Below are 25443 nucleotides of genomic sequence, written 5' to 3'. Positions count from 1 at the left end.
AGTTTTGCCCACGCAGGAGACCCCTAGTACTTCTAGCGCGCCAATGCTTGTTACTATGCAACAATTGACGGCAGTAATGGATAACTCCATAGCAAATATTTTATCCAAAATGCCTGCATTTCAGAGAAAGCGCTATTGCTCTGTTTTAAACACTGTAGAGCAGGAGGGCGCTGATGATAATTGCTCTGTCATACCCTCACACCAATCTGAAGTGGCCATGAGGGAGGTTTTGTCAGATGGGGAAATTTCTGATTCAGGTAGAATTTCTCAACAGAACCTGATGTTGTGACATTTAAATTTAAATTAGAGCATCTCCGCGCACTGCTTAAGGAGGTGCTATCTACTCTGGATGATTGTGACAACCTGGTCATTCCAGAAAAATTGTGCAAGATGGACAAGTTCCTAGAGGTTCCGGTGCACCCCGACGCTTTTCCTATACCCAAGCGGGTGGCGGACATAGTGAATAAGGAGTGGGAGAAGCCCGGCATACCTTTTGTCCCCCCTCCTATATTTAAGAAATGATTTCCTATGGTCGACCCCAGAAAGGACTTATGGCAGACAGTTCCTAAGGTCGAGGGGGCAGTTTCTACACTAGCCAAGCGCACTACTATTCCTATCGAGGATAATTGTGCTTTCAAAGATCCTATGGATAAAAAATTGGAGGGTTTGCTTAAAATGATTTTTGTACAGCAAGGTTACCTCCTGTAACCTATTTCGTGCATTATTCCTGTCACTACAGCAGCGTGGTTCTGGTTCGAGGAACTAGAAAAGTCGCTCAGTAGAGAGACTCAGTATGAGGAGGTTATGGACAGAATTCACGCACTTAAGTTAGCTAATTCCTTTATTTTAGATGCCGCTTTGCAGTTAGCTAGATTAGCGGCGAAAAATTCAGGGTTTGCAATTGTGGCGCGCAGAGCGCTCTGGCTAAAGTCTTGGTCAGCGGATGTATCTTCCAAGACAAAATTGCTTAATATCCCTTTCAAGGGTAAAACCCTTTTTGGGCCAGAATTGAAAGAGATTATCTCAGACATCACTGGGGGTAAGGGCCACGCCCTCCCACAAGATATGCCTTTCAAGGCCAAGAATAAGTCTAATTTTCGTTCCTTTCGCAATTTCAGAAACGGACCGGCCTCCAACTCTGCAGCCTCTAGACAAGAGGGTAATGCTTCGCAAACCAAACCAGCTTGGAAACCGATGCAAGGCTGGAACAAGGGTAAGCAGGCCAAGAAGCCTGCTGCTGCTACCAAAACAGCATGAAGGACTAGCCCCCGATCCGGGACCGGATCTAGTAGGGGGCAGACTCTCTCTCTTCGCTCAGGCTTGGGCAAGAGATGTTCAGGATCCCTGGGCACTAGAAATAGTTTCTCAGGGTTATCTTCTGGAATTCAAGGAACTACCCCCAAGGGGAAGGTTCCACATGTCTCACTTATCTTCAAACCAAATAAAGAGACAGGCATTCTTACATTGTGTAGAAGACCTGTTAAAAATGGGAGTGATACACCCAGTTCCAACTGTGGAACAAGGAATGGGGTTTTACTCAAATCTGTTTGTAGTTCCCAAAAAAGAGGGAACTTTCAGACCAATTCTGGATTTAAAGATTCTAAACAAATTTCTCAGAGTGCCATCGTTCAAAATGGAAACTATTCGAACGATTTTACCTACAATCCAGGAGGGTTAATTTATGACTACCGTGGATCTAAAGGATGCGTATCTACATATTCCTATCCACAAAGATCATCATCAGTTCCTAAGGTTCGCCTTTCTGGACAAACATTACCAGTTTGTGGCTCTCCCATTCGGGCTAGCCACTGCTCCAAGGATTTTCACAAAGGTACTCGGGTCCCTTCTAGCGGTTCTAAGACCAAGGGGCATTGCAGTGGCACCTTACTTGGACGATGTCTGTGTGAGCAAAGGCTCACACAGACATCGTTCTGGCCTTTCTCAGATCTCACGGGTGGAAGGTGAACATAGAAAAAAGTTCCCTGTCTCCGTCGACAAGAGTTCCTTTCTTGGGGACAATAATAGATTCTTTAGAAATGAAGATTTTCCTGACAGATGTCAGAAAGTCAAAGCTTCTAAACGCTTGTCAAGTTCTTCACTCTGTTCCACGAACTTCCATAGCTCAGTGCATGGAAGTAGTATGGTTGATGGTTGCAGCAATGGACATAGTTCCTTTTGCGCAAATTCATCTAAGACCATTACAACTGTGCATGCTGAAACAGTGGAATGGGGACTATACAGACTTGTCTCCAGTGATTCAAGTAGATCAGAAGACCAGAGACTCACTCCGTTGGTGGCTAACCCAGGATCACTTGTCCCAGGGAATGAGCTTCCGCAGACCAGAGTGGGTCATCGTCACGACCGACGCCAGTCTAGTGGGCTGGGGCGCAGTCTGGGACTCCCTGAAAGCTCAGGGTCTATGGTCTCGGGAAGAGTCTCTTCTCCCGATAAACATTCTGGAACTGAGAGCGATATTCAATACTCTCAGGGCTTGGCCTCAACTAGCAAAGGCCAGATTCATAAGATTCCAATCAGACAACATGACGACTGTTGCTTACATCAACCATCAGGGGGGAACAAGGAGTTCCCTGGCGATGAGAGAAGTGACCAAAATCATAAAATGGGCGGAGGATCACTCCTGCCACCTATCTGCAATCCACATCCCAGGAGTGGAAAACTGGGAGGCGGATTATCTGAGTCGTCAGACATTCCATCCGGGGGAGTGGGAACTCCACCCGGAGATATTTGCCCAGTTGACTCAATTATGGGGCATTCCAGACATGGATCTGATGGCGTCTCGTCAGAACTTCAAGGTTCCTTGCTACGGGTCCAGATCCAGGGATCCCAAGGCGACTCTAGTGGATGCATTAGTAGCGCCTTGGGCCTTCAACCTAGCTTATGTGTTTCCACCGTTTCCTCTCATTCCCAGGCTGGTAGCCAGGATCAAACAGGAGAGGGCCTCGGTGATCTTGATAGCTCCTGCGTGGCCACGCAGGACTTGGTATGCAGACCTGGTGAATATGTCATCGGCTCCACCATGGAAGCTACCTTTGAGACAGGATCTTCTAGTACAGGGTCCATTCGAACATCCAAATCTAGTTTCCCTCCAGCTGACGGCTTGGAAATTGAACGCTTGATTTTATCTAAGCGTGAGTTTTCGGATTCTGTGATAGATACTCTGGTACAAGCCAGAAAACCTGTAACTAGAAAAATTTACCATAAAATATGGAAAAGATATATCTGTTGGTGTGAATCCAAGGGATTCTCATGGAGTAAGATCAAAATTCCTAGGATCCTTTCCTTTCTCCAAGAAGGTTTGGATAAGGGATTATCAGCGAGTTCTCTAAAGGGACAGATTTCTGCTTTATCTGTCTTGTTACACAAACGACTGGCAGCTGTGCCAGATGTTCAAGCTTTTGTTCAGGCTTTGGTCAGGATCAAGCCTTTTTACAGACCTTTGACTCCTCCCTGGAGTCTGAATTTAGTTCTTTCAGTTCTTCAAGGGGTTCCGTTTGAACCTCTACATTCCATAGATATCAAGATGTTATCTTGGAAAGTTCTGTTTTTGGTTGCTATTTCTTCTGCTAGAAGAGTTTCTGAGTTATCTGCTCTGCAGTGTAATCCGCCCTATCTGGTGTTCCATTCAGATAAGGTTGTTTTGCGTACTAAACCTGGTTTTCTTCCAAAGGTTGTTTCCAACAAGAATATTAACCAGGAAATAGTTGTGCCTTCTTTGTGTCCGAATCCAGTTTCAAAGAAGGAACGTTTGTTACACAATTTAGATGTAGTTCGTGCTTTAAAGTTCTATTTAGAAGCAACAAAGGATTTCAGAAAAACGTCTTCTCTGTTTGTCGTTTATTCTGGCAAGAGGAGAGGTCAAAAAGCTACTGCTACCTCTCTTTCCTTTTGGCTGAAAAGCATCATCCGATTGGCTTACGAGACTGCCGGACGGCAGCCTCCTGAACGCATCACAGCTCACTCTACTAGGGCTGTGGCTTCCTCTTGGGCCTTCAAGAACGAGGCTTCCTTTGATCAGATATGTAAGGCAGCGACTTGGTCTTCCCTGCACACTTTTGCCAAATTCTACAAATTTGATACTTTTGCTTCTTCGGAGGCTATTTTTGGGAGAAAGGTTTTGCAAGCCGTGGTTCCTTCTGTTTAGGTGACCTGATTGGCTCCCTCCCTTCATCCGTGTCCTAAAGCTTTGGTATTGGTTCCCACAAGTTATGGATGACGCCGTGGACCGGACACACCAATGTTGGAGAAAACAGAATTTATGCTTACCTGATAAATTACTTTCTCCAACGGTGTGTCTGGTCCACGGCCCGCCCTGGTTTTTTAATCAGGTTTTATGAATTTCTTTCTTTAACTACAGTCACCACGGCACCCTATGGTTTCTCCTGTTTTTCTCCTGTCCTTCGGTCGAATGACTGGGGTGGGCGGAGCCTAGGAGGGACTATATGGACAGCTTTTGCTGTGCTCTTTGCCATTTCCTGTTGGGGAGGAGAATATTCCCACAAGTTATGGATGACGCCGTGGACCGGACACACCGTTGGAGAAAGTAATTTATCAGGTAAGCATAAATTCTGTTTTTCTATACACTGTGAGCTTATATAAAGTTTGTCAAAGGCTACAGATATTGTAGATGTGCTCATGTGCATTTTTCATAGTAGCTAAACTGTATCTACCTCATAACTCTTGAATCTGTTAAATACCTTGTTAAAAAAAAAGTCTTTATAGAGTACTGTAAGCCATGTTTTTTTTTTGTTTTTAATGCAGCTTTAGAAAAAAATCAGAACCAACATTTCTTTCATGTAATTGGCAAGAGTCCATGAGCTAGTGACATATGGACAATCCTACCAGGAGGGGCAAAGTCTCCCAAACCGCAAAATGCCTATAAATAAAACCCACAATTAAGTTTTACAAACTTTGCCTCCTATGGAGGTGGTTAAGTAAGTTTGTGCTTGATTTCTATGATTTCTTCTGTGATAAGCGCTTCTAAGCATTCTGAAGCCCAATTCCTCCGTGTACAGTGTTTGTCAGAGGGATGTGAAGAGAGTATCACCTGTTTGATTTTATGGTTTTCCTTGCGGGAAATCTTTTCAAGGGTTCTCTGTTATCGGTCGTTGGGATTCATCTCCTACCTCCCTTTTCAGATCGATTATATACCATTACCTCTGCTGATAGCTTTCAGTACTGGTTTGGCTATCTGCTATATGTGGATGTCTTTCGGTAAGTATGTATCATGATTTTAAAACACTCTCTCAGCTATGGTTTGGTGCTTTATGTATTAATATAAAGTTTTAAATATATGTATTTTACTTATATTTGCCATGAGTCAGGTCCATGTGTTTTTCCCTTTGCAGTCCAGCAGTTTCGTTATGGGAGTCATGTTTTGGAAGTTTGTCTTACCTGGGGTATAGTCTTTTTTTCAATTTGACTTGCTTTTTCTTGGAAAACTTGCGGGCAAATTAGGCTCGCAAGGGCGCAAAATGCTGTTATTTATTGCGTCATTCTTGACGCAAGAAATTTTTTGGGCGCAAATGTACATCTGTCATGATGCAAGTTTGTCATTTCCTGCGTCTTAGTTGACGCTAGGTTGTTTGGCTAGAAACTGTGTTTGTTATGACGTGAGTTGCGTCATTTCCGGATGTTTGTTGGCGCCAAAAATTTCTCAACTTCCTTTTGCGTTGTGCGTCATGCTTGGCTCCAAAAAATGAAGTTTTATTTTACCTCAGTTCCTATATGCTCATTGCCTTCTTTATGCTCAGAGGGCTATACTATTTGCTTTTTTTTTGCCAATTTTAGCATTTGCATTTCTTTCCGAAGATATGGTGAGTCCACGGAATCGTTAATTACTAGTGGGAATATCACTCCTGGCCAGCAGGAGGAGGCAAAGAGCACCACAGCAAAGCTGCTATATATGTCACTTCCCTTACCCATAACCTCCAGTCATTCTCTTTGCCTGCGGTGCAAGGAGGTGGTGAAGTTTTGGTGTCTAATCTACAATCAAGATTTTTTTTATTTTAAAGCAGAATAGGTTTGCTCTGATCTTTCTAAAAGGTCTAGCCTTAGCCCATGTCAGTCTCTTCAGTAGGGCAATGGTGGCTTTTAAGCAATTGGGAACTTGTGGGGTACAATCCTCACTGTGTTTTCCCAAAACATTTTGCTGCCCTATTTAGATAGCCTGAGTAAGTTTATTCAGTCTTTCTGTATTGCCACAGGTCCATGTGAGGGATAACATCCTCTCAAACTATGTGAGCTGTCCTGCTGCTGGACAGATAAATATTGAGGTAAGTGCCAGTTTTATTTTTCTATGTAGCAGGGAAAAATTTGGCACTTATTCAGCTGAAACGCTGCAGGGGGACGTTTTTTATTATTCCTGTCAGGGTGCAGGTTTTTATGGCAGTTTTTGCAGGCACTGTTAGTGTGAGGAGTTATTTATTTTATTGATGGCTCAGTGAGGATCTGTTTTTAGTAACAGATTATGTAATTTTTTGGGGGGGTTTATTGTTTGTTTTTAAGCCTGCTTTTCAAAAAAGTTGTTTTTTTTTTAAAAAAATGGCTTTTTTGTCAGCTGTAGGACCGCCCCTTTTACAGAAGTTCGAAATCTGTGATGTCAGTTTTTTTGGTGCTTTTTTTCACTTCCTGTAAGAGTGAGGTGCCCATTTTTCAGATGGCTCTGCTGTTTAGAAGGCTTCTTGCTGTTTTTGCTTCTCTGGAAATCCGGATTGTGTAAATGGGATCGTTTTTTTCCTCAGTTTGCTGCGGGTTGCAGGACAGGTAGGGCACCTCAGTAATTCTGCTGAGGTGTAGAGTGTTACCTGGGATATGTTTTCCTGATTTGATAAATTTAAAGGGAACATTTATTTAAGAACTTTTTTTGGTTCTGTATTATATCCTTTGTTAAAAGATTAAAAAAAAAAGTTTTTTTTTAATTATTATTTGCTTCTTTTTGTATTATGGTTCAGGAGGCTGTGCAGGATGTTACCTGTAGCTTATGTTTTGATGCCCAGGTGGAACCCCCAGTACCTTTTGTTCATGTATTGAAAGAACTTTAGCTTATAGAAATAGACTTTTTGACCCTGAGCTATCATTAGCTAAGGCGGATGCTGTTCAGGAGCCTCCTGTTTCAAATGTGCCGCAGCTTTCTCCTCAAGCGTCCCAATCCTATTCATCTGCACATGCAGTGCCCTGTGTTTCCTCTCATGCTCCATCTGGAGTTATTTTGCAAGATATTACTGCCCAGGTATCTTCTGCGGTATCCGAGGCGCTGTCTGTTTTTCCCATGCTGCAGGGAAAATGCAAAAGGAAATTTTAAAGAAACAGTAAGTAAGGTTTCTGATCCTGAAGTCGCTAATCAAAGTATTTCCTCTCTGAAGTCTGAGGATGAAGATTCTTCGGGTGCATCTGAGGGTGAAATTTCGGATTCAGGCAGTATAATTCCTTCTTCTGATGCTGAAGTTGTGTGAAGGCTTGCTCAACTAAGAATTGGTTTAAACATTTATTTTTTCTGTACCTCTGATTTTGCAAATGCTATTAAATGTACAGATTGGTTTGAACTTAATGTCTCCAAGGATGTTGCTGTTAAGGCACTGCCACAGCTTTCTCCTTTTATGTCCCAAGCCTATATGGCGTCACTTGCAGTGCCCTGTGGTTCCTCTCAACCGCCTGGAGGAGTGTTTTTGCTTACAGAAGTTGCAAGCTCAGGTATATTCTGCGGTATCTGTGGCTTAGACTGTTTTCCTTTACTTCAGGGAAAAGGCAAGAGGACATTTTAAGTCTCAGATAAGAGGGTTTGTGCTCCACATGCTGCTACGCAGGTTTGTCGTCTTCCAAGTTAGAGAGGAGGATTCGCTGGTAGTTTCTGAGGCTGAAATCTCAGATCTGGACAGTATAATTCCTTCATCTGTTACTGAAGTGGTATCCTTCAGTTGTTTGCTTCAAAGCCTCTTATGTTGTCAGTAGGTCTTGGCTGACTGGATGACACCGATCCCTATCGTTGTCTTTCCTTTGGAGTTTTGTGAACTATATCAGTCCTATATTTTTTTCTTTCCTCTCTGCTGTGAGATGTTCACAGGATTGTTATAGAGAATCTGGGGATATTTCTCCCTGTCTTGCGTCCTTTTTAGGATTTCCTGTTGCTATCTCTCTTGAAATGCACGGTGTCTTTAGTAGAAGAGAACTTTCTACTTTTAATCAGAGAACATAGATCTCTACGGAGATAATCTAGTTTTCTTTCTGACATACTGTAGGTAAGAAGCTGGAGGTTTAATTGTTCATTTAGAGCAATGTCTTGTATTATTAGACTTGCTGTACTAGCCGCCGGGCATTGTGGCTGAAATTTATGGTCAGCTGATGCCTACCTGTGGTTTAGTGGTACAGCCTAGGCTTCATAGTTCTGCAGTTGCAGATTTAATTCTTTCTGTTTCCTACAAATACACGCTTCTAGTGTCTCCTTTTAAGGATGAGACTTTGTTTGGGTCATGCCTTTTAGAGTCCAATCTAAGTTTTTCTCTCAGGGGCAGATTTCTCTTTCTAGAGTATCTGCAATCCAAGTAGGATGAGAGGCATTCCTTGAACTGGATTCAGGGTCTTCATCTCTGGGAGTGACAGTTCCAGTCCCAGTTTGGGAACGTGATAGAGGTATTTACCTCATATTTCAGATTCTGTCCTTCAAAGTAAAAACCAGGGTAATACACCCAATAGGGGGCGCTATTAGAAATAATGTGTATTTCACAGTTATATTTCTAGATTGCAATGCACATAATAGGTAAACATATATATGTGTACCCACGCAACCATATATAAATATATACAAAGCAACAATCTGCAGATTCAGGATATTACAACATAACAATATCAATGTATATATACACTACTATATACCAGAGTCCCAGATCATGGATGGAAAACAGACCCAGATGATGAGAAAGTCCAGTATAGTTTCTGGTGTGTATATTCTGTGGAACTCTAGGCCGCACTCAATCTTCACCCTCCAAAGGTCAGCGAATCTAAAATCAAATACAAGGAAAGAGGCGCCGTATGTGTGAATCTGTAAAAGCCAGCATCAGAAATAGAACAAGTGCAGGGTACTCACAATATGGGAAGGCACTCAAATGTGCCTATAGGTGCAGGCTGGTATTCACAGCAAACCAGCTAGCTGTGCAAGGCACTCCAGGAAATCCTAAGGTAGAAATCTGTATGTCTTAGCAGACTGTGAATGCTGGGTCCAGCAGTATAGGGGTCAGGAGCTAGGTGCAAACAAAGGCACACAACTGTGTGAATCTGTAAGGTTTCAACAGTTGGTTTACAATTTGTGCAGGGTACTCACATTCTATGGCGGCACCCAATTGTACCAATAGAAGCAGGCTGGTTTTCACAGCAAAGCAGCTGGCTGTATCGGATATGCAGCAGGATACTCCACAGCAATCAGGATCAACAGGTAGTTAAGATGGTATAATAATCAGCAGCAATGAGGATATATGATTAAAAATGAATTTAATAATAATAATAAAAGCAACGCAAGCAATGCATTATGAGTAAATAGCATGCAACGCGTTTCTCAGTTTCCACCGTTTCATCAGGCATGTGTTATGTTCTAAACAAACATCTTATATAAGCCTGAGCTACCTGTGCACACCCATAAAACCAAAAAGACCAATCACAATAGCCCTTTGTTTAATTGCTCATTAGTTGAAGCACCTGAACACTTCTCATCATATACCCCAATGGGAAACAACATTAAACTAGATGAATTAATAACAATATTATACCCCAATGGGAAAGATCAATAAGATAGACAAATTTGGAATATACCCCAATTAGAGACAATGATAGAATAGATAGATACATATTATAGATACACACCATGTAAACTGTGCACAGCCATAGATATGTAACCTCATTTAATCTAGTGATCGCCACATTCTATTTTGAAAATAAAACATTCATACCTGTCTGTCTGCTGTGTTTATCATGAGACACAGCTATAAAGTTCATGTACTCAATACCTAATTTCTCTACTTAATACCTTATGTTTAACTGTGGATCCTTACGCATTATTCCACAATATTCGCCCTATTTTCACATTCTAGTATTTGACTGGCGGTTTTGTCAAATACTAGAGTGTGAAAATAGGGCGAATATTGTGGAATAAGGCATAAGGATCCACAGTTAAACATACGGTATTAAGTAGAGAAATTAGGTATTGAGTACATGAACTTTATAGCTGTGTCTCATGATAAACACAGCAGACAGACAGGTATGAATGTTTTATTTTCACAATAGAATGTGGCGATCACTAGATTAAATGAGGTTACATATCTATGGCTGTGCACAGTTTACATGGTGTGTATCTACAATATGTATCTATCTATTCTATCATTGTCTCTAATTGGGGTATATTCCAAATTTGTCTATCTTATTGATCTTTCCCATTGGGGTATAATATTGTTATTAATTCATCTAGTTTAATGTTGTTTCCCATTGGGGTATATGATGAGAAGTGTTCAGGTGCTTCAACTAATGAGCAATTAAACAAAGGGCTATTGTGATTGGTCTTTTTGGTTTTATGGGTGTGGGTGTGTACAGGTAGCTCAGGCTTATATAAGATGTTTGTTTAGAACATAACACATGCCTGATGAAACGGTGGAAACCGAGAAACGCGTTGCATGCTATTTACTCATAATGCATGAGTGATATATGTATTTTTAATTGCTTTTATTATTATTAAATTCATTTTTAATCATATATCCTCATTGCTGCTGATTATTATACCATCTGAGCTACCTGTTGATCCTGATTGCTGTGGAGTATCCTGCTGCATATCCTATACAGCCATCTGGTTTGCTGTGAAAACCAGCCTGCTTCTATTGGTACAATTGGGTGCTGCCATAGAATGTGAGTACCCTGCACAGATTGTAAACCAACTGTTGAAACCTTACAGATTCACACAGTTGTGTGCCTTTGTTTGCACCTAGCTCCTGATCCCTATACTGCTGGACCCAGCATTCACAGTCTGCTAGGACATACAGATTTCTACCTTAGGATTTCCTGGAGTGCCTTGCACAGCTAGCTGGTTTGCTGTGAATACCAGTCTGCACCTATAGGCACATTTGAGTGCCTTCCCATATTGTGAGTACCCTGCACTTGTTCTATTTCTGATGCTGGCTTTTACAGATTCACACATACGGCGCCTCTTTCCTTGTATTTGATGTCCTTCAAAGTAGTATCCTTTCTCCTTTGGTTCTAGTGGGCCTGTTCATAACGAACTTAGACCTGAGAGATTTATTGTTTCCTTAATCGGAATCTTCTCTAGTTTTCTTAGTTTACGCCATCCCAGTCAGACCTTTAGGTCTTGGGATATTGCAAGTGTTTTTTTCTGGACAATATATAGTTCAGGTATCATCCTGACTTCGAGCTAACTCTTTTAAGAGATCTTGTCCAATCTTCTTTTCCGGGGATGGGAAATGAATCTGTAGAAGAGTTCCCTTGTTCTATCCACAAGGGTAATTTATTTGGGACTACCGCCACAATACCCTGAATGCACCGATTTTGTTTGATCTCGGAAGTTATGCAGGGTCAGGTCTGGTCAGTACCTGGATGGGAGACCGCCTGGGAACACCAGGTGCGGTATGCTTGGACCTTTATTTGATTCTTTATCTAGGAGATGTCTTTCAGAGGTCTTAGCCATCTTGCAACCAGGAGGTTGGGAGTTTGGATTTATCTGCAGTTGATTTTTCTTCACTTTTCTGTCACCCTGTGTATGGAGGGAATTGGTCTGATGGTATTCCATGGACATCATTCCTTTTGCTATTTTCCATGACATGGAGAGCTTTCGGATCTGTCTTAAAGGATAGATTTAGATCAGATGACAAGAGACTTTCTTCCGTAGTATTTTTTCAGGTGTATCTATCTCCGGGCGCGTGTTTCTGGAGATATTCCTGGGTCATGTGAACACGGATGCCAACCTGCTGGGCTGGTAAGACGTCTGGGTCTTTAAGGATTATGGACTCGGAAGTGTCTGCTCTCCTCTTTAAACATCTTGTAGTTGAGAGCAATTCACAATGCTCTGATGACTTGACCTCACTCGTCCCTTGCTTGGTTCCAGTCGGACAATATCACCTCTAGGGTTTATATCAACCATTAGGGAGGAACTAGGGGTTCCTTAGCCATGTAGGAGGTGACTTGGATTGTTCAGTGGGAGGAAGCTCACATTTGCTGTCGAACATCCACTTTCCAGGGGTTGACAATTGGGACTTCTAAACAGACTGTTAATTCATCCCGGGAAGTGAGCATTTCCATCTGGAAATGTTCTCTAGGTAGACCCTCACATGGGGGTTTCAGGGATGGGCTTCTGTGGGCATTTCGACAGAACGCCAAGTTTCAAAGGTATGGTTTATGGTCATGTGATCCACAGACCGTCCTGATAGATGTTCTGACATTTTTCTTGGATTTTGGTCTTGCATACCTTTTTTCCTTTGTTTGTTCTCTTTCCACGAGTCATTACTCGTATTTTAAGATGAGAGTGGCGGTGATTTTATTAGCCCCTGCGTGGCCTCGCATGATCTGGTATGCAGACCTAGTGGAAATGTCGTCTCTCCACCTTGGAGACTACCTCTGAGGAAGGACTTCTGATTATTGGTCTTTTCCTTCATCTAAATCTCTGAAGCTGGCTGCTTGAAGATTGGACGCTTAGTTTTGTCTAAGCGGGGGGTTTTCTGAATTTTTTTATCCTTTCTCCAGGGTGGTTTGGAGAAGGGTTTGTCAGTCAGTACATAAGCATCTGGTGGACGTGCCAGATGTGCAATCTTTTTTTCAGGCACTGGTCTACATCAAGCCTGTGTTTAAGTCGGTTCCTCCCCCTTAGGGTTTTGCCCTTGTTCTTAAAGTTTTGCAGTAGGCTCTGTTTGAGCCTTTACTTTCCATTAATATTAAGTTGTTATTTTGGAAGGTTTTGTTTCTCATTGCTATCTTTTCTGCTTGGAGTGTCTCGAAACTCTCAGTTTTGCAGTGTGATTCGCCTTATCTTTCATGCAGTTAAGGCGGTTATTCGTACTAGTTAGGTTTTCTTCCTAAGTGGTTTTGGATAGATATATTAATCAGAAAATTGTTGTTCCTTCTCTGTGTTCTTATCGTTCTTCTCATAAGGAACATTTGTTGCACAACTTTGATGTTGTGCATGCTTTTATTTTCTATCTACAGGCGACTAAGGATTGTCGCTAGTTTGCTGTTTTGTTTCTCTGGGAAACATAAAGGTCAGAGAGCTTCAGCTACTTCTCTTTCTCTTTGGTTGAGTAGTATAATGCGTTTGGTTTATGAGACTGCTGGACAGCAGCCTCCTAAGAGAATTCCAGCTCAATTTACTAGGGCTGTCCCTTCTTCTTGGGCTTTCAAGAAGGAAGTTTCTGTAGAACAGATTTGCAAGGCTGCAACTTGGTCCTCTCTGCATGCTTTTTCCAAATTTGATATTTTTGTCTCAGCTGAGGCTTCTTTTGGGAAAAAGGTTCTTCATGCAGTGGTGCCTTCTGTTTAGGTTACCTGTCTTGTCCCTGCCTAATCATCGGTGTCCTCTAGCTTGGGTATTGGTTCCCACTAGTAATTGATGATTCTGTGGACTCACCATATCTTAGGAAAGAAAACATAATTTAAGTTTACCTGATAAAGTAATTTATTTCTGGATATGGTGAGTCCAAGGCCCACCCTTTATTTTAAGACAGTTATTTTTAACTAAAACCTCAGGCACCTCTACACCTTTGTGTTATCTTCTTTTTCCATTTTTCCTTCAGCTGAATGACTGGAGGTTAATGGTAAGGGAAGTGACATATATAGCAGCTTTGCTGTGGTGCTCTTTGCCTCCTCCTGCTGGCCAGGAGTGATATTCCCACTAGTAATTGATGATTCCGTGGACTCGCCATATCTGGAAATAAATACATTTATCAGGTAAGCATAAATTATGTTTTTTCCCGTTCCTGAAACTGCTATATGTGGAAATAAGATATTTCTGTTTAATGTTATTTTTCTTTTTTTACATTTTACAAGATGTCTCAATCTGATCCTGTCTAAGAAGCTGCTGTAGGAACAATGCCTGAACGTAGTTCTACCAAAGCTAAGTGTATCTGTTGTAAGCTAATGGAGATTATATCTCCAGCTGTAGTATGTAACCGTTGTCATAATAAGCTTTTGCATGCAGAAAAGGTTTCTATTAGTGCTAGTACAGTATCTGTTGTTCCTTCAACATCTAAAGTACATGATATCCCTGTTGATATGAAAAATTATATTGCTGATGCGATACAGAAGACTATGGCTGCTATACTGCCTTCAAATAAACGTAAAAGGTCTTTTAAAACTTCTCATAATACTGATGAAATTTGTAATGACCGGCAACATACTGATATATCCTCCTCTGATGAGGATCTCTCTGACTCAGAAAATCCTACTTCAGACATTGACACTGATAAATCATCTTATCTTTTTAAGATTGAGTATATTCGTTCTTTGTTAAAAGAAGTGTTATTAACTTTGGATATTGAGGAGTCTGGTCCTCTTGATAATAAATCCAGTAAACGTTTAAATTCTGTTTATAAACCTCCTGTGACTACTCCTAAAAAAATTCCTGTTCCTGATGGCATATGTCAATCATAAAGGGGGGGACCCGCAGTCCTTTAGTGATGAAAGAAGTTTCTCGGATACTTTCTTGGGCGGAATCCAACTCCTGTCTAATTTCTGCGATACATATCCCAGATGTAGACAATTGGGTAGCAGATTATCTCAGTCATCAGTCTTTACATCCAGGGGAATGGTCTCTCCATCCAGATGTGTTTTGTCAGATTGTACAGATGTATGGTCTCCCCGAAATAGATCTGATGGCTTCCCATCTAAACAAGAAGCTTCACAGGTACTTTTCCAGGTCCAGGGATCCTCAGGCGGAGATGGTGGATGCGTTAGCAGTTCCTTGGTTTTACCAACCTGCTTACATTTTTCTGCCTCTAGTTCTTCTTCCAAGGGTGATCTCCAAGATCATATTGGAACAATTGCATGTGTTTCTGATAGCACCAGCATGGCCTCACAGGTTTTGGTATGCAGATCTTGTCTGCATGTCCAGTTGCCAACCTTGGCCGCTTCCTTTAAGGCCAGACCTTCTGTCTCAAGGGCAGTTTTTCCATCAGGATCTCAAATTACTAAATTTGAAGGTATGGAAATTGAACGCTTAGTACTTAGTCGTAGAGGTTTCTCTGACTCAGTGATTAATACTATGCTACAGGCTCGTAAGTCTGTTTCAAGGAAGATTTATTATCGAAATTTGGAAAACCTATATTTCATGGTGTTTTTCTCATAAATTCTCTTGGCATTCTTTTAGGATTCCTAGAATTTTACAGTTTCTTCAGGATGGTTTGGATAAAGGGTTGTCTACAAGTACCTTGAAGGGACAAATCTCTGCTCTTTCTGTTTTATTTCATAAAAAGATTGCTAAACTTCCTGATATTCACTGTTTTGTTCAGGCTTTAGTTCGTATCAAGCCTGTTGTTAAATCAATCTCTCCTCCTTGGAGTCTTAATTTGGTTTGAAGGCTTTGCAGGCTCCTCCTTTTGAGCCTATGCATTCTTTGGACATTAAACTACTTTCTTGGAAAGTGTTGTTTCTTTTGCTTATCTCCTCAGCTAGAAGAGTTTCTAAATTGTCTGCTCTCTTGTGAGTCTCCTTTTCTGATTTTCCATCAGGATAAGGCTGTTTTGCAGACTTTGTTTAAATTTCTTCCTAAGGTTGTGAATTCTAACAACATTAGTAGGGAAATTGTTGTTTCTTCCTTGTGTCCTAATCCTAAGAATTCTCTTGAAAGATCTTTACATTCTTTGGATGTTGTAAGAGCTTTGAAATATTATGTCGAAGCTACTTAAAGGGACAGTTTATTCAAAAATCTCCCCTTTAATTTGTTCCCAATAATCCACTATACCTGCTGGAGTGTATTGAATTGTTTACAAGTAGCTCATTTACCCTTATATTGGCATTTGAAATAGTTGATTTAGCATGTGGTATCCCCCCTATTCTGAAAGTTTGTGGCTGCAGGTCCACAGCTAGCAGAAGAAATTACCCTCCCAGTGGGATATAGCAGAGATAAGGTAATAAAATGTTGATTTTCCATTGTTCTCTCCAAGTACTGATGATTGTTTTATGGGCAGATATAAGATAAAGAAACATATATATATATATATATATGTACACAATGTGATACAGTAATGCGATCTGATTACACCTAGAAGCTCAACCCATTTTATTAGGTTGTGGCTTCAAAACACAAAATCAGAGCTTTAATATACACAAATAGACCTTAAAAAGCTAATTTTCATACATTTTTTTGTTGGTAAAAAAAAAAGCAATTGTAAACACGTTAAGGGAAAAACTATTTTACAGTATACTGTCCCTTTAAGATTTCAGGAAGACTTCTAGTCTATTAGTTGTTTTTGCTGGTCCTAGGAAAGGTCAGAAAGTCTCTGACATTTCTTTTGGCATCTTGGTTAAAGCTTTTGATTCACAATGCTTATTTGGAGACGGGACAGTCTCCGCCTCAGAGAATTACAGCTCATTCTACTTTATCAGTCGCCACTTCTTGGGTTGATCAGATTTGTAAAGCAGCAACTTGGTCTTCTTTGCATACATTTACTAAATTTTACCATTCTTCTGAAGCAGTCTTTGGTAGAAAAGTTCTTCAGGCTGTCTCAGTTTGATTCTTGGACTCTTGCCAATTACATGAAAGAAAACATAATTTATGTAAGAACTTACCTGATAAATTCATTTATTTCATATTGGCAAGAGTCCATGAGGCCCACCCTTTTTATGGTGGTTATGGTTTTTGTATAAAAAGCACAATTATATTTCCAGTTCCTTTTTTTGTATGCTTTTTTACTCCTTATTTTTTCACCCCACTACTTGGCTATTCGTTAAACTGAATTGTGGGTGTGGCGAGGAGTGTACTTATAGGCATTTTGAGGTTTGAGAAACTTTGCCCCTCCTGGTACGATTGTATATCCCATAAGTCACTAGCTCATGGATGCTTGTCAATATGAAAGAAATTAATTTATCAAGTAAGTTCTTACATAAATTATGTTTTATTGCATACAAAATAGATAACGGAGATTCTCTTTGTAATAAAGGTTTGGATGTTGCAACAATAACAAAAACAGTTGTTGAGAACACACGCAAGAAAGATGCAGGTGAATTTGCTCATCATGACATCGTACCAGCCCTAGATTCTGGCACCTCTGAGGTAAGAAGATTAAGCAAAGCATTTAGTATAACTGATTATTTTAATATCATTTTTAGACATCGTTTTGCCTTCAGTTATCAGTTTCTCTGGTTTTACTATTTATAGGTATGTGTTTGAGTCTATAAACTACTGATAATATATCTCCCAAATAAAAATATTGTCATTTAGAGCATTTATTGGTCAAAATAACAAAAAAATAAAATGCTGTTTTCAGACCTTGAGAAATGCAAAGAAAACCTGTTCATGTTAATTTTTAAACACAATACTAATATTTTAACATAGCAAGAGTTAAGAAAACAATATTTGATGGATTAACCCTGATTTTCGGTCACAGTTTTCATGTGTCTTGGCATGCTCTCCACCAGTCTTTCACATTGCTGTTGGGTGACTTTGCCACTCCTGGCGAAAAAAATTCAAGCAGCTTGGCTTTGTTTTATGGCTTGTGACCATCTATCTTCCTCTAGATCACATTCCAAAGGTTTTCAATGAGTTTCAGGTCTGGAGATTGGGCTGGTGATGACAGGGTCTTGATCTAGTGGTCCTGTATCCACATCTTGATTGACCTGGCTGTGTGGCATGCAGCATTGTCCTGCTTGAAAAACCAATCCTCAGAGATGGGGAACATTGTCAGAGTAGAAGGAAGCAAGTTTTCTTCCAGGATAATCTTGTACATGGTTTGATTCATGTGTCCTTCACAAAGATAAATCTGTCCAATTCCAGCCTTGCTCAAGCACCCCCAGATCATCACGATCCTCCACCAAATTTCACAGTGGGTGCAAGACACTGTGGCTTGTAGGCCTCTCTAGGTCTCGGTCTAACCATTAGACGACCAGGTGTTGGGCAAAGCTGAAAATTGGACTCTTCGAATATGACCTGGAATCAGGCAGATTTATCTTTGTGAAGGATGCATGAATCAAGTCACGTACAAGGTTATCCTGAAAGAAAACTTGCTTCCTTCTGCTCTGACAATGTTCCTCAACACTGAGGATTGTTTCTCCTGTTAAGTGTAGTCAGTCCACGGGTCATCATTACTTATGGGATATTAACTCCTCCCCAACAGGAAGTGCAAGAGGATCACCCAAGCAGAGCTGCTATATAGCTCCTCCCCTCTACGTCACACCCAGTCATTCTCTTGCACCCAACTAATAGATAGGATGTGTGAGAGGACTGTGGTGATTAAACTTAGTTTTTTATATCTTCAATCAAAAGTTTGTTATTTTAAACGACACCGGAGTGTGTTGTTTCCTTCTCAGGCAGAATTTGAAGAAGAATCTACCTGAGTTTTTGTATATGATCTTAGCGGACGTAACTAAGATCCGTTTGCTGTTCTCGGCCATTCTGAGGAGTAAGGTAACTTCAGATCAGGGGACAGCGGGCAGGTCCACCTGCAAAGAGGTATGTTGCAGTATATTATTTTCTAAGGAATGGAATTGACTGAGAAAATACTGCTAATACCGATATAATGTAAGTACAGCCTTAAATGCAGTAGTAGCAACTGGTATCAGGCTGATATGTATATATGTTTACACTTAAGTATTTCTGGGGAATGGCACTTCACTGGGAAAATACTGTATGCAAATAACTTTTAGCCTAACTTGCAGTGTGAGCGACTAGCAGCAGGCTTTTTAATGACATTTCATATATTAGATTTTAAACGTTTACTGGCATGTTAAATCGTTTAATTATCTGAGGTACTTGGTGAAAATTGTTTTGGGCTTTATTTTCCACATGGCTGTCGTTTTAAATTAAAACAGTTTACTGAGCTTCCCTCACTGTTGTAGTGTGAGTGGGAGGGGCCTATTTTGGCGCTTTTACTACGCATCAGAAATTCAGTCACAGTCTGTCTTTTTCTCCCTGCATGATCCAGGACGTCTCCACAGAGCTCAGGGGTCTTCAAAACTAGTTTTGAGGGAGGTAATCACTCACAGCAGACCTGTGAGACTGTGCTTGACTGTGATAAAAACGCTTATATTGTCAATTGTTATACGTTTTTTTTCTGATATTAAGGGTTAATCATCCATTGCTAATGTGTGCAATCCTTTGCTAAATTTGGTTTATATAACTAATCCGGTTCATTTTTATTCAACTGTGTCAGTTTTTTGTGTGCTTCTTAAAGGCACAGTAACGTTTTTACATATTGCTTGTAAATTTAATTGAAAAGTATTTCCAAGCTTGCTAGTCTAATTGCTAGTTTGTTTAAACATGTCTGACACAGAGGAAACTCTTTGTGCAATATGTTCAAAAGCCAAGGTGGAGCCCAATAGAAATTTATGTACTAATTGCATTGATGCTACTTTAAATAAAAGTCAATCTGTACATGTTAAGCAACATTCACCAGACAACGAGGGGGAAGTTATGCCGACTAACTTGCCTCACGTGTCAGTACCTGCATCTCCCGCTCAGGAGGTGCGTGATATTGTAACGCCAAGTACATCAGGGCGGCCATTACAAATCACTTTACAAGACATGGCTAATGTTATGACTGAAGTTTTGTCTAAATTGCCAGAACTTAGAGGTAAACGAGATCACTCTGGGATGAGAACAGAGTATACTGATAATGCTAGGGCCATGTCTGATACTGCGTCACAATATGCAGAGCATGAGGACGGAGAGCTTCATTCTGCGGGTGACGGATCTGATCCAAATAAATTGGATTCAGACATTTCAAATTTTAAGTTTAAGCTGGAAAACCTCCGTGTATTGCTAGGGGAGGTGTTAGCGGCTCTGAATGATTGTAACACAGTTGCAATCCCAGAGAAAATGTGTAGGTTGGATAAATATTTTGCGGTACCGACGAGTACTGACGTTTTTCCTATACCTAAGAGACTTACTGAAATTATTACTAAGGAGTGGGACAGACCCGGTGTGCCTTTCTCACCCCCTCCTATATTTAGAAAAATGTTTCCAATAGACGCCACCACACGGCACTTATGGCAAACGGTCCCTAAGGTGGAGGGAGCAGTTTCTACTTTAGCTAAGCGTACCACTATCCCGGTGGAGGATAGCTGTGCCTTTTCAGATCCAATGGATAAAAAGTTAGAGGGTTACCTTAAGAAAATGTTTGTTCAACAAGGTTTTATATTACAACCCCTTGCATGCATTGCGCCTGTCACGGCTGCGGCAGCATTTTGGTTTGAGTCTCTGGAAGAGACCCTTGACTCAGCGACATTAGATGAGATTTCACTTAAGCTTAAAACCCTTAAGCTAGCTAATTAATTTATTTCTGATGCCGTAGTACATTTAACTAAACTTACGGCTAAGAATTCCGGATTCGCCATTCAGGCACGCAGAGCGCTGTGGCTAAAATCCTGGTCAGCTGATGTAACTTCTAAATCGAAACTACTTAACATACCTTTCAAGGGGCAGACTTTATTCGGGCCCGGTTTGAAAGAAATTATCGCTGATATTACGGGAGGTAAAGGCCATGCCCTGCCTCAAGACAGAGCCAAACCCAGGGCTAGACAGTCTAATTTTCGTGCCTTTCGTAATTTCAAGGCAGGAGCAGCTTCAACTTCCTCTGCTCCAAAACAGGAAGGAGCTGTTGCTCGCTACAGACAAGGTTGGAAACCTAACCAGGCCTGGAACAAGGGCAAGCAGGCCAGAAAGCCTGCTGCTGCCCCTAAGACAGCATGAAGTGAGGGCCCCCGATCCGGTAACGGATCTAGTGGGGGGCAGACTCTCTCTCTTCGCCCAGGCTTGGGCAAGAGATGTCCAGGATCCCTGGGCGTTGGAGATCATATCTCAGGGATACCTTCTGGACTTCAAAGCTTCTCCTCCACAAGGGAGATTTCACCTTTCAAGGTTGTCAACAAACCAGATAAAGAAAGAGGCGTTTCTACGCTGTGTACAAGACCTTTTTACTAATGGGAGTGATCCATCCAGTTCCGCGGTCGGAACACGGACAAGGGTTTTACTCAAATCTGTTTGTGGTTCCCAAAAAAGAGGGAACCTTCAGACCAATATTGGATTTAAAGATCCTAAACAAATTCCTAAGAGTTCCATCATTCAAGATGGAAACCATTCGGACAATCTTACCCATGATCCAAAGAGGTCAGTACATGACCACAGTGGATTTAAAGGATGCTTACCTTCACATACCGATTCACAGAGAACATTACCGGTATCTAAGGTTTGCCTTCCTAGACAAGCATTACCAGTTTGTAGCTCTTCCCTTCGGGTTGGCTACGGCTCCAAGAATCTTTACAAAGGTTCTGGGCTCTCTTCTGGCGGTACTAAGACTGCAAGGAATTTCGGTAGCTCCGTACCTAGACGACATTCTGATACAAGCGTCAAGCTTTCAAACTGCCAAGTCTCATACAGAGTTAGTACTGGCATTTCTAAGATCACATGGGTGGAAAGTAAACGAGGAGAAGAGTTCTCTCTTACCACTCACAAGAGTTCCCTTCTTGGGGACTCTTATAGATTCTGTAGAAATGAAAATTTACCTGACAGAGGACAGGTTAACAAAGCTTCTAAATGCTTGCCGTGCCCTTCATTCCATTCAACACCCGTCAGTGGCTCAATGCATGGAGGTAATCGGCTTAATGGTAGCGGCAATGGACATAGTACCTTTTGCACGCCTGCACCTCAGACCGCTGCAATTGTGCATGCTAAGTCAGTGGAATGGGGATTACTCAGATTTGTCCCCTACGCTGAATCTGGATCAGGAGACCAGAGATTCTCTTCTATGGTGGCTTTCTCGGCCACATCTGTCCAGGGGGATGCCCTTCAGCAGGCCAGACTGGACAATTGTAACTACAGACGCCAGCCTTCTAGGTTGGGGCGCTGTCTGGAATTCCCTGAAGGCTCATGGATCATGGACTCAAGAGGAGAGTCTCCTTCCAATAAACATTCTGGAATTGAGAGCAGTTCTCAATGCCCTTCTGGCTTGGCCTCAGTTAGCAACTCTGAGGTTTATCAGGTTTCAGTCGGACAACATCACGACTGTGGCTTACATCAACCATCAGGGAGGGACAAGAAGTTCCTTAGCGATGATGGAAGTATCAAAGATAATTCGCTGGGCAGAGTCTCACTCTTGCCACCTGTCAGCGATCCACATCCCAGGAGTGGACAACTGGGAGGCGGATTTCCTAAGTCGCCAGACTTTTCATCCGGGGGAGTGGGAACTTCATCCGGAGGTCTTTGCCCAAATACTTCGACGTTGGGGCAAACCAGATATGGATCTCATGGCGTCTCGCCGGAACGCCAAGCTTCCTCGTTACGGGACATGTCATCCTGTCCACCTTGGTCTCTGCCTCTGAGACAGGACCTTCTAATTCAGGGTCCTTTCAAACATCAAAATCTAATTTCTCTGAAGCTGACTGCATGGAAATTGAACGCTTAATTTTATCAAAGCGTGGATTTTCGGAGCCAGTAATTGATACCTTAATACAGGCTAGGAAACCTGTTACCAGGAAAATTTACCATAAGATATGGCGTAAATACTTACACTGGTGCGAATCCAAGGGTTACTCATGGAGTAAGGTTAGGATTCCTAGGATATTGTCTTTTCTACAAGAAGGTTTAGAAAAGGGTTTATCTGCTAGTTCGTTAAAGGGACAGATCTCAGCTCTGTCCATCCTTTTACACAAGCGTCTGTCAGAAGTTCCAGACGTTCAGGCTTTTTGTCAGGCTTTGGCCAGGATTAAGCCTGTGTTTAAATCTGTTGCTCCGCCGTGGAGCTTAAACTTAGTTCTTAACGTTTTACAGGGTGTTCCGTTTGAACCCCTTCACTCCATTGATATAAAGCTGTTATCTTGGAAAGTTCTGTTCTTAATGGCTATTTCCTCGGCTCGTAGAGTCTCTGAATTATCAGCCTTACATTGTGATTCTCCGTATCTGATTTTTCATTCAGATAAGGTAGTTCTGCGTACTAAACCTGGGTTCTTACCTAAGGTAGTCACTAACAAGAATATCAATCAAGAGATTGTTGTTCCATCATTGTGTCCTAATCCTTCTTCAAAAAAAGGAATGACTTCTGCACAATCTAGATGTAGTCCGTGCCCTGAAATTTTATTTACAGGCAACTAAAGATTTTCGACAAACTTCTTCCCTGTTTGTCGTTTATTCTGGACAGAGGAGAGGTCAAAAAGCATCTGCTACCTCTCTATCCTTTTGGCTTCGTAGCATAATACGCTTAGCCTATGAGACTGCTGGACAGCAACCTCCTGAAAGGATTACAGCTCATTCTACTAGAGCTGTGGCTTCCACTTGGGCCTTTAAGAACGAGGCCTCTGTTGAACAGATTTGCAAGGCTGCAACTTGGTCTTCTCTTCATACTTTTTCCAAATTTTACAAATTTGACACTTTTGCTTCTTCGGAGGCTGTTTTTGGGAGAAAGGTTCTTCAGGCAGTGGTTCCTTCCGTATAGAGATCCTGCCTGTCCCTCCCGTCATCCGTGTACTTAGCTTTGGTATTGGTATCCCATAAGTAATGATGACCCGTGGACTGACTACACTTAACAGGAGAAAACATAATTTATGCTTACCTGATAAATTCCCGCCCTGTTTTTTAAGGCAGGTCTAAATTTTTTAATTATACTCCAGTCACCACTGCACCCTATAGTTTCTCCTTTCTCGTTTGGTTCTCGGTCGAATGACTGGGTGTGACGTAGAGGGGAGGAGCTATATAGCAGCTCTGCTTGGGTGATCCTCTTGCACTTCCTGTTGGGGAGGAGTTAATATCCCATAAGTAATGATGACCCGTAGACTGACTACACTACAGGAGAAAGGAATTTATCAGGTAAGCATAAATTATGTTTTTTTCCTGAAGGACAATACACAGCCATGTCGATCAATGTGTGTATGGAGGACCACCAGATCAAGACACTGTCATGGCCAGCGCAATCTCCAGACCTGAACCCCATTGGAAAATGTTTGCTTTTTAATTAGGTCCCTGAAAAGTAAAATTATTCTATTATTCTTTTCAATCCAACATTTTAAATTTATTTTTACATAGATTAAAAAAAAATCTTTGTTCACATACATTTAGGATATACCTGTGTTGTAATCTGTTTCTTTAACTCCAGTTTGCTTTTGACACATAGGAGGACCGCAAAAAGATTGATGTCATAGACTGGCTTGTATTTGATCCTGCACAGAGAGCAGAAGCTTTGAAGCAAAGTAATGCAATCATGCGGAAATTTTTAGGTATGGGGATTAGATTGCTTTTTAGCATTGTTAATTCTTTTATGTGTTTGCATTTTCTTATTACTGGAGCTATATCATTGTTTTTGTACAACTGCTTCTCTTTTTAAATAAATGATAAACTTTTTATTCTGAATGGTCATAAGTTACAAAGGAATGTGCAAAATTTCAGAAATATTTTGTTTTCCTTGTTGTTGGTAGAATTCCCTAGTGTGTGAGTGAACAGAGCTACTTTATAAACTACAGAAGAGTTTTATGTTTAGTGTACAATCAAGTTGTCACTATATTTTATAGAGCAAGCTTTTACAATTCTCACTTGGGAATGACATTCTCTACCTTCAAAATAAACTAGAAATTACACCTACCAGAGCAGTGAGTGCCCCTGAAATGGCGCAAAGGCTTTAGACTTGAAAGATGATAAAGTGTGTCCGGTAGTACAGAGAAACAAATAAGTGTTAAACAAAACCTAATCTATTCAGTTAATATAGAGGAGTGCTAGGGATCTTTATTTAATCATTCTTCACAACAGAATGGACTTATAAAGGGTCAGTAAACATATGGGTTTTGTAACCTACAGATAAACAGCCTTTATGGTTGCAATCATAATTCACTACAAAAAAAATCAATAATGCTTGTATTTTAATGTGTATATGTTCCTAGATCCGTTTATGGATCCCATTGGTGCCCGCCCACTAAGCCGATCTTGCTGTTATAGTGTTTTGTATAGAGCAGTCCACCCATGGGAACGCTGCCGCCAAACCCCTATTCCTCCATTCTAAGCTTGTTCATGAGCTTTGCTTGCCTGCAGTCAAGAAATGCATATATATATATACTATTTGTAAACCGTGAATCACGTGGCAATCGCCTGTTTAGTTAGTAGTGTGCCGCAAGCTAATGCGCCGGATGTGTTTTTGGCATGCCGGGCTCTCAGGGAGAAAGTTGTGTAAGCCCCTAATATTCATATAGCCAATCCTGTGGGTACTAGTCACGCATTCTTCAGGAAAATTAAAAAAAAGCACTATATCGAAGGGC

General features: G+C 41.2%; 1 protein-coding gene and 1 pseudogene across 1 annotated transcript in view; both read left to right on the top strand.

The window, feature by feature from the left end:
* The window catches only part of NUP107 (nucleoporin 107), a 264058-nt gene that overhangs the window by 160568 nt on the left and 78047 nt on the right, over positions 1–25443 (top strand). Inside the window, exons 22-23 of the mRNA XM_053716825.1 lie at positions 17154–17266; positions 24312–24414. Coding sequence (XP_053572800.1) covers positions 17154–17266; positions 24312–24414 — 216 coding nt within the window. The remainder of the gene's footprint in view (positions 1–17153; positions 17267–24311; positions 24415–25443) is intronic.
* LOC128665247 (uncharacterized) lies at positions 11524–11641 on the top strand (annotated as a pseudogene).

This window comes from Bombina bombina, chromosome 6 (genome assembly GCF_027579735.1).
Source record: "Bombina bombina isolate aBomBom1 chromosome 6, aBomBom1.pri, whole genome shotgun sequence".
NCBI classification, from domain to species: domain Eukaryota; kingdom Metazoa; phylum Chordata; class Amphibia; order Anura; family Bombinatoridae; genus Bombina; species Bombina bombina.
Note: the sequence above shows the minus strand (reverse complement) of the source record. Positions and strands in the feature narration are given on the sequence as shown.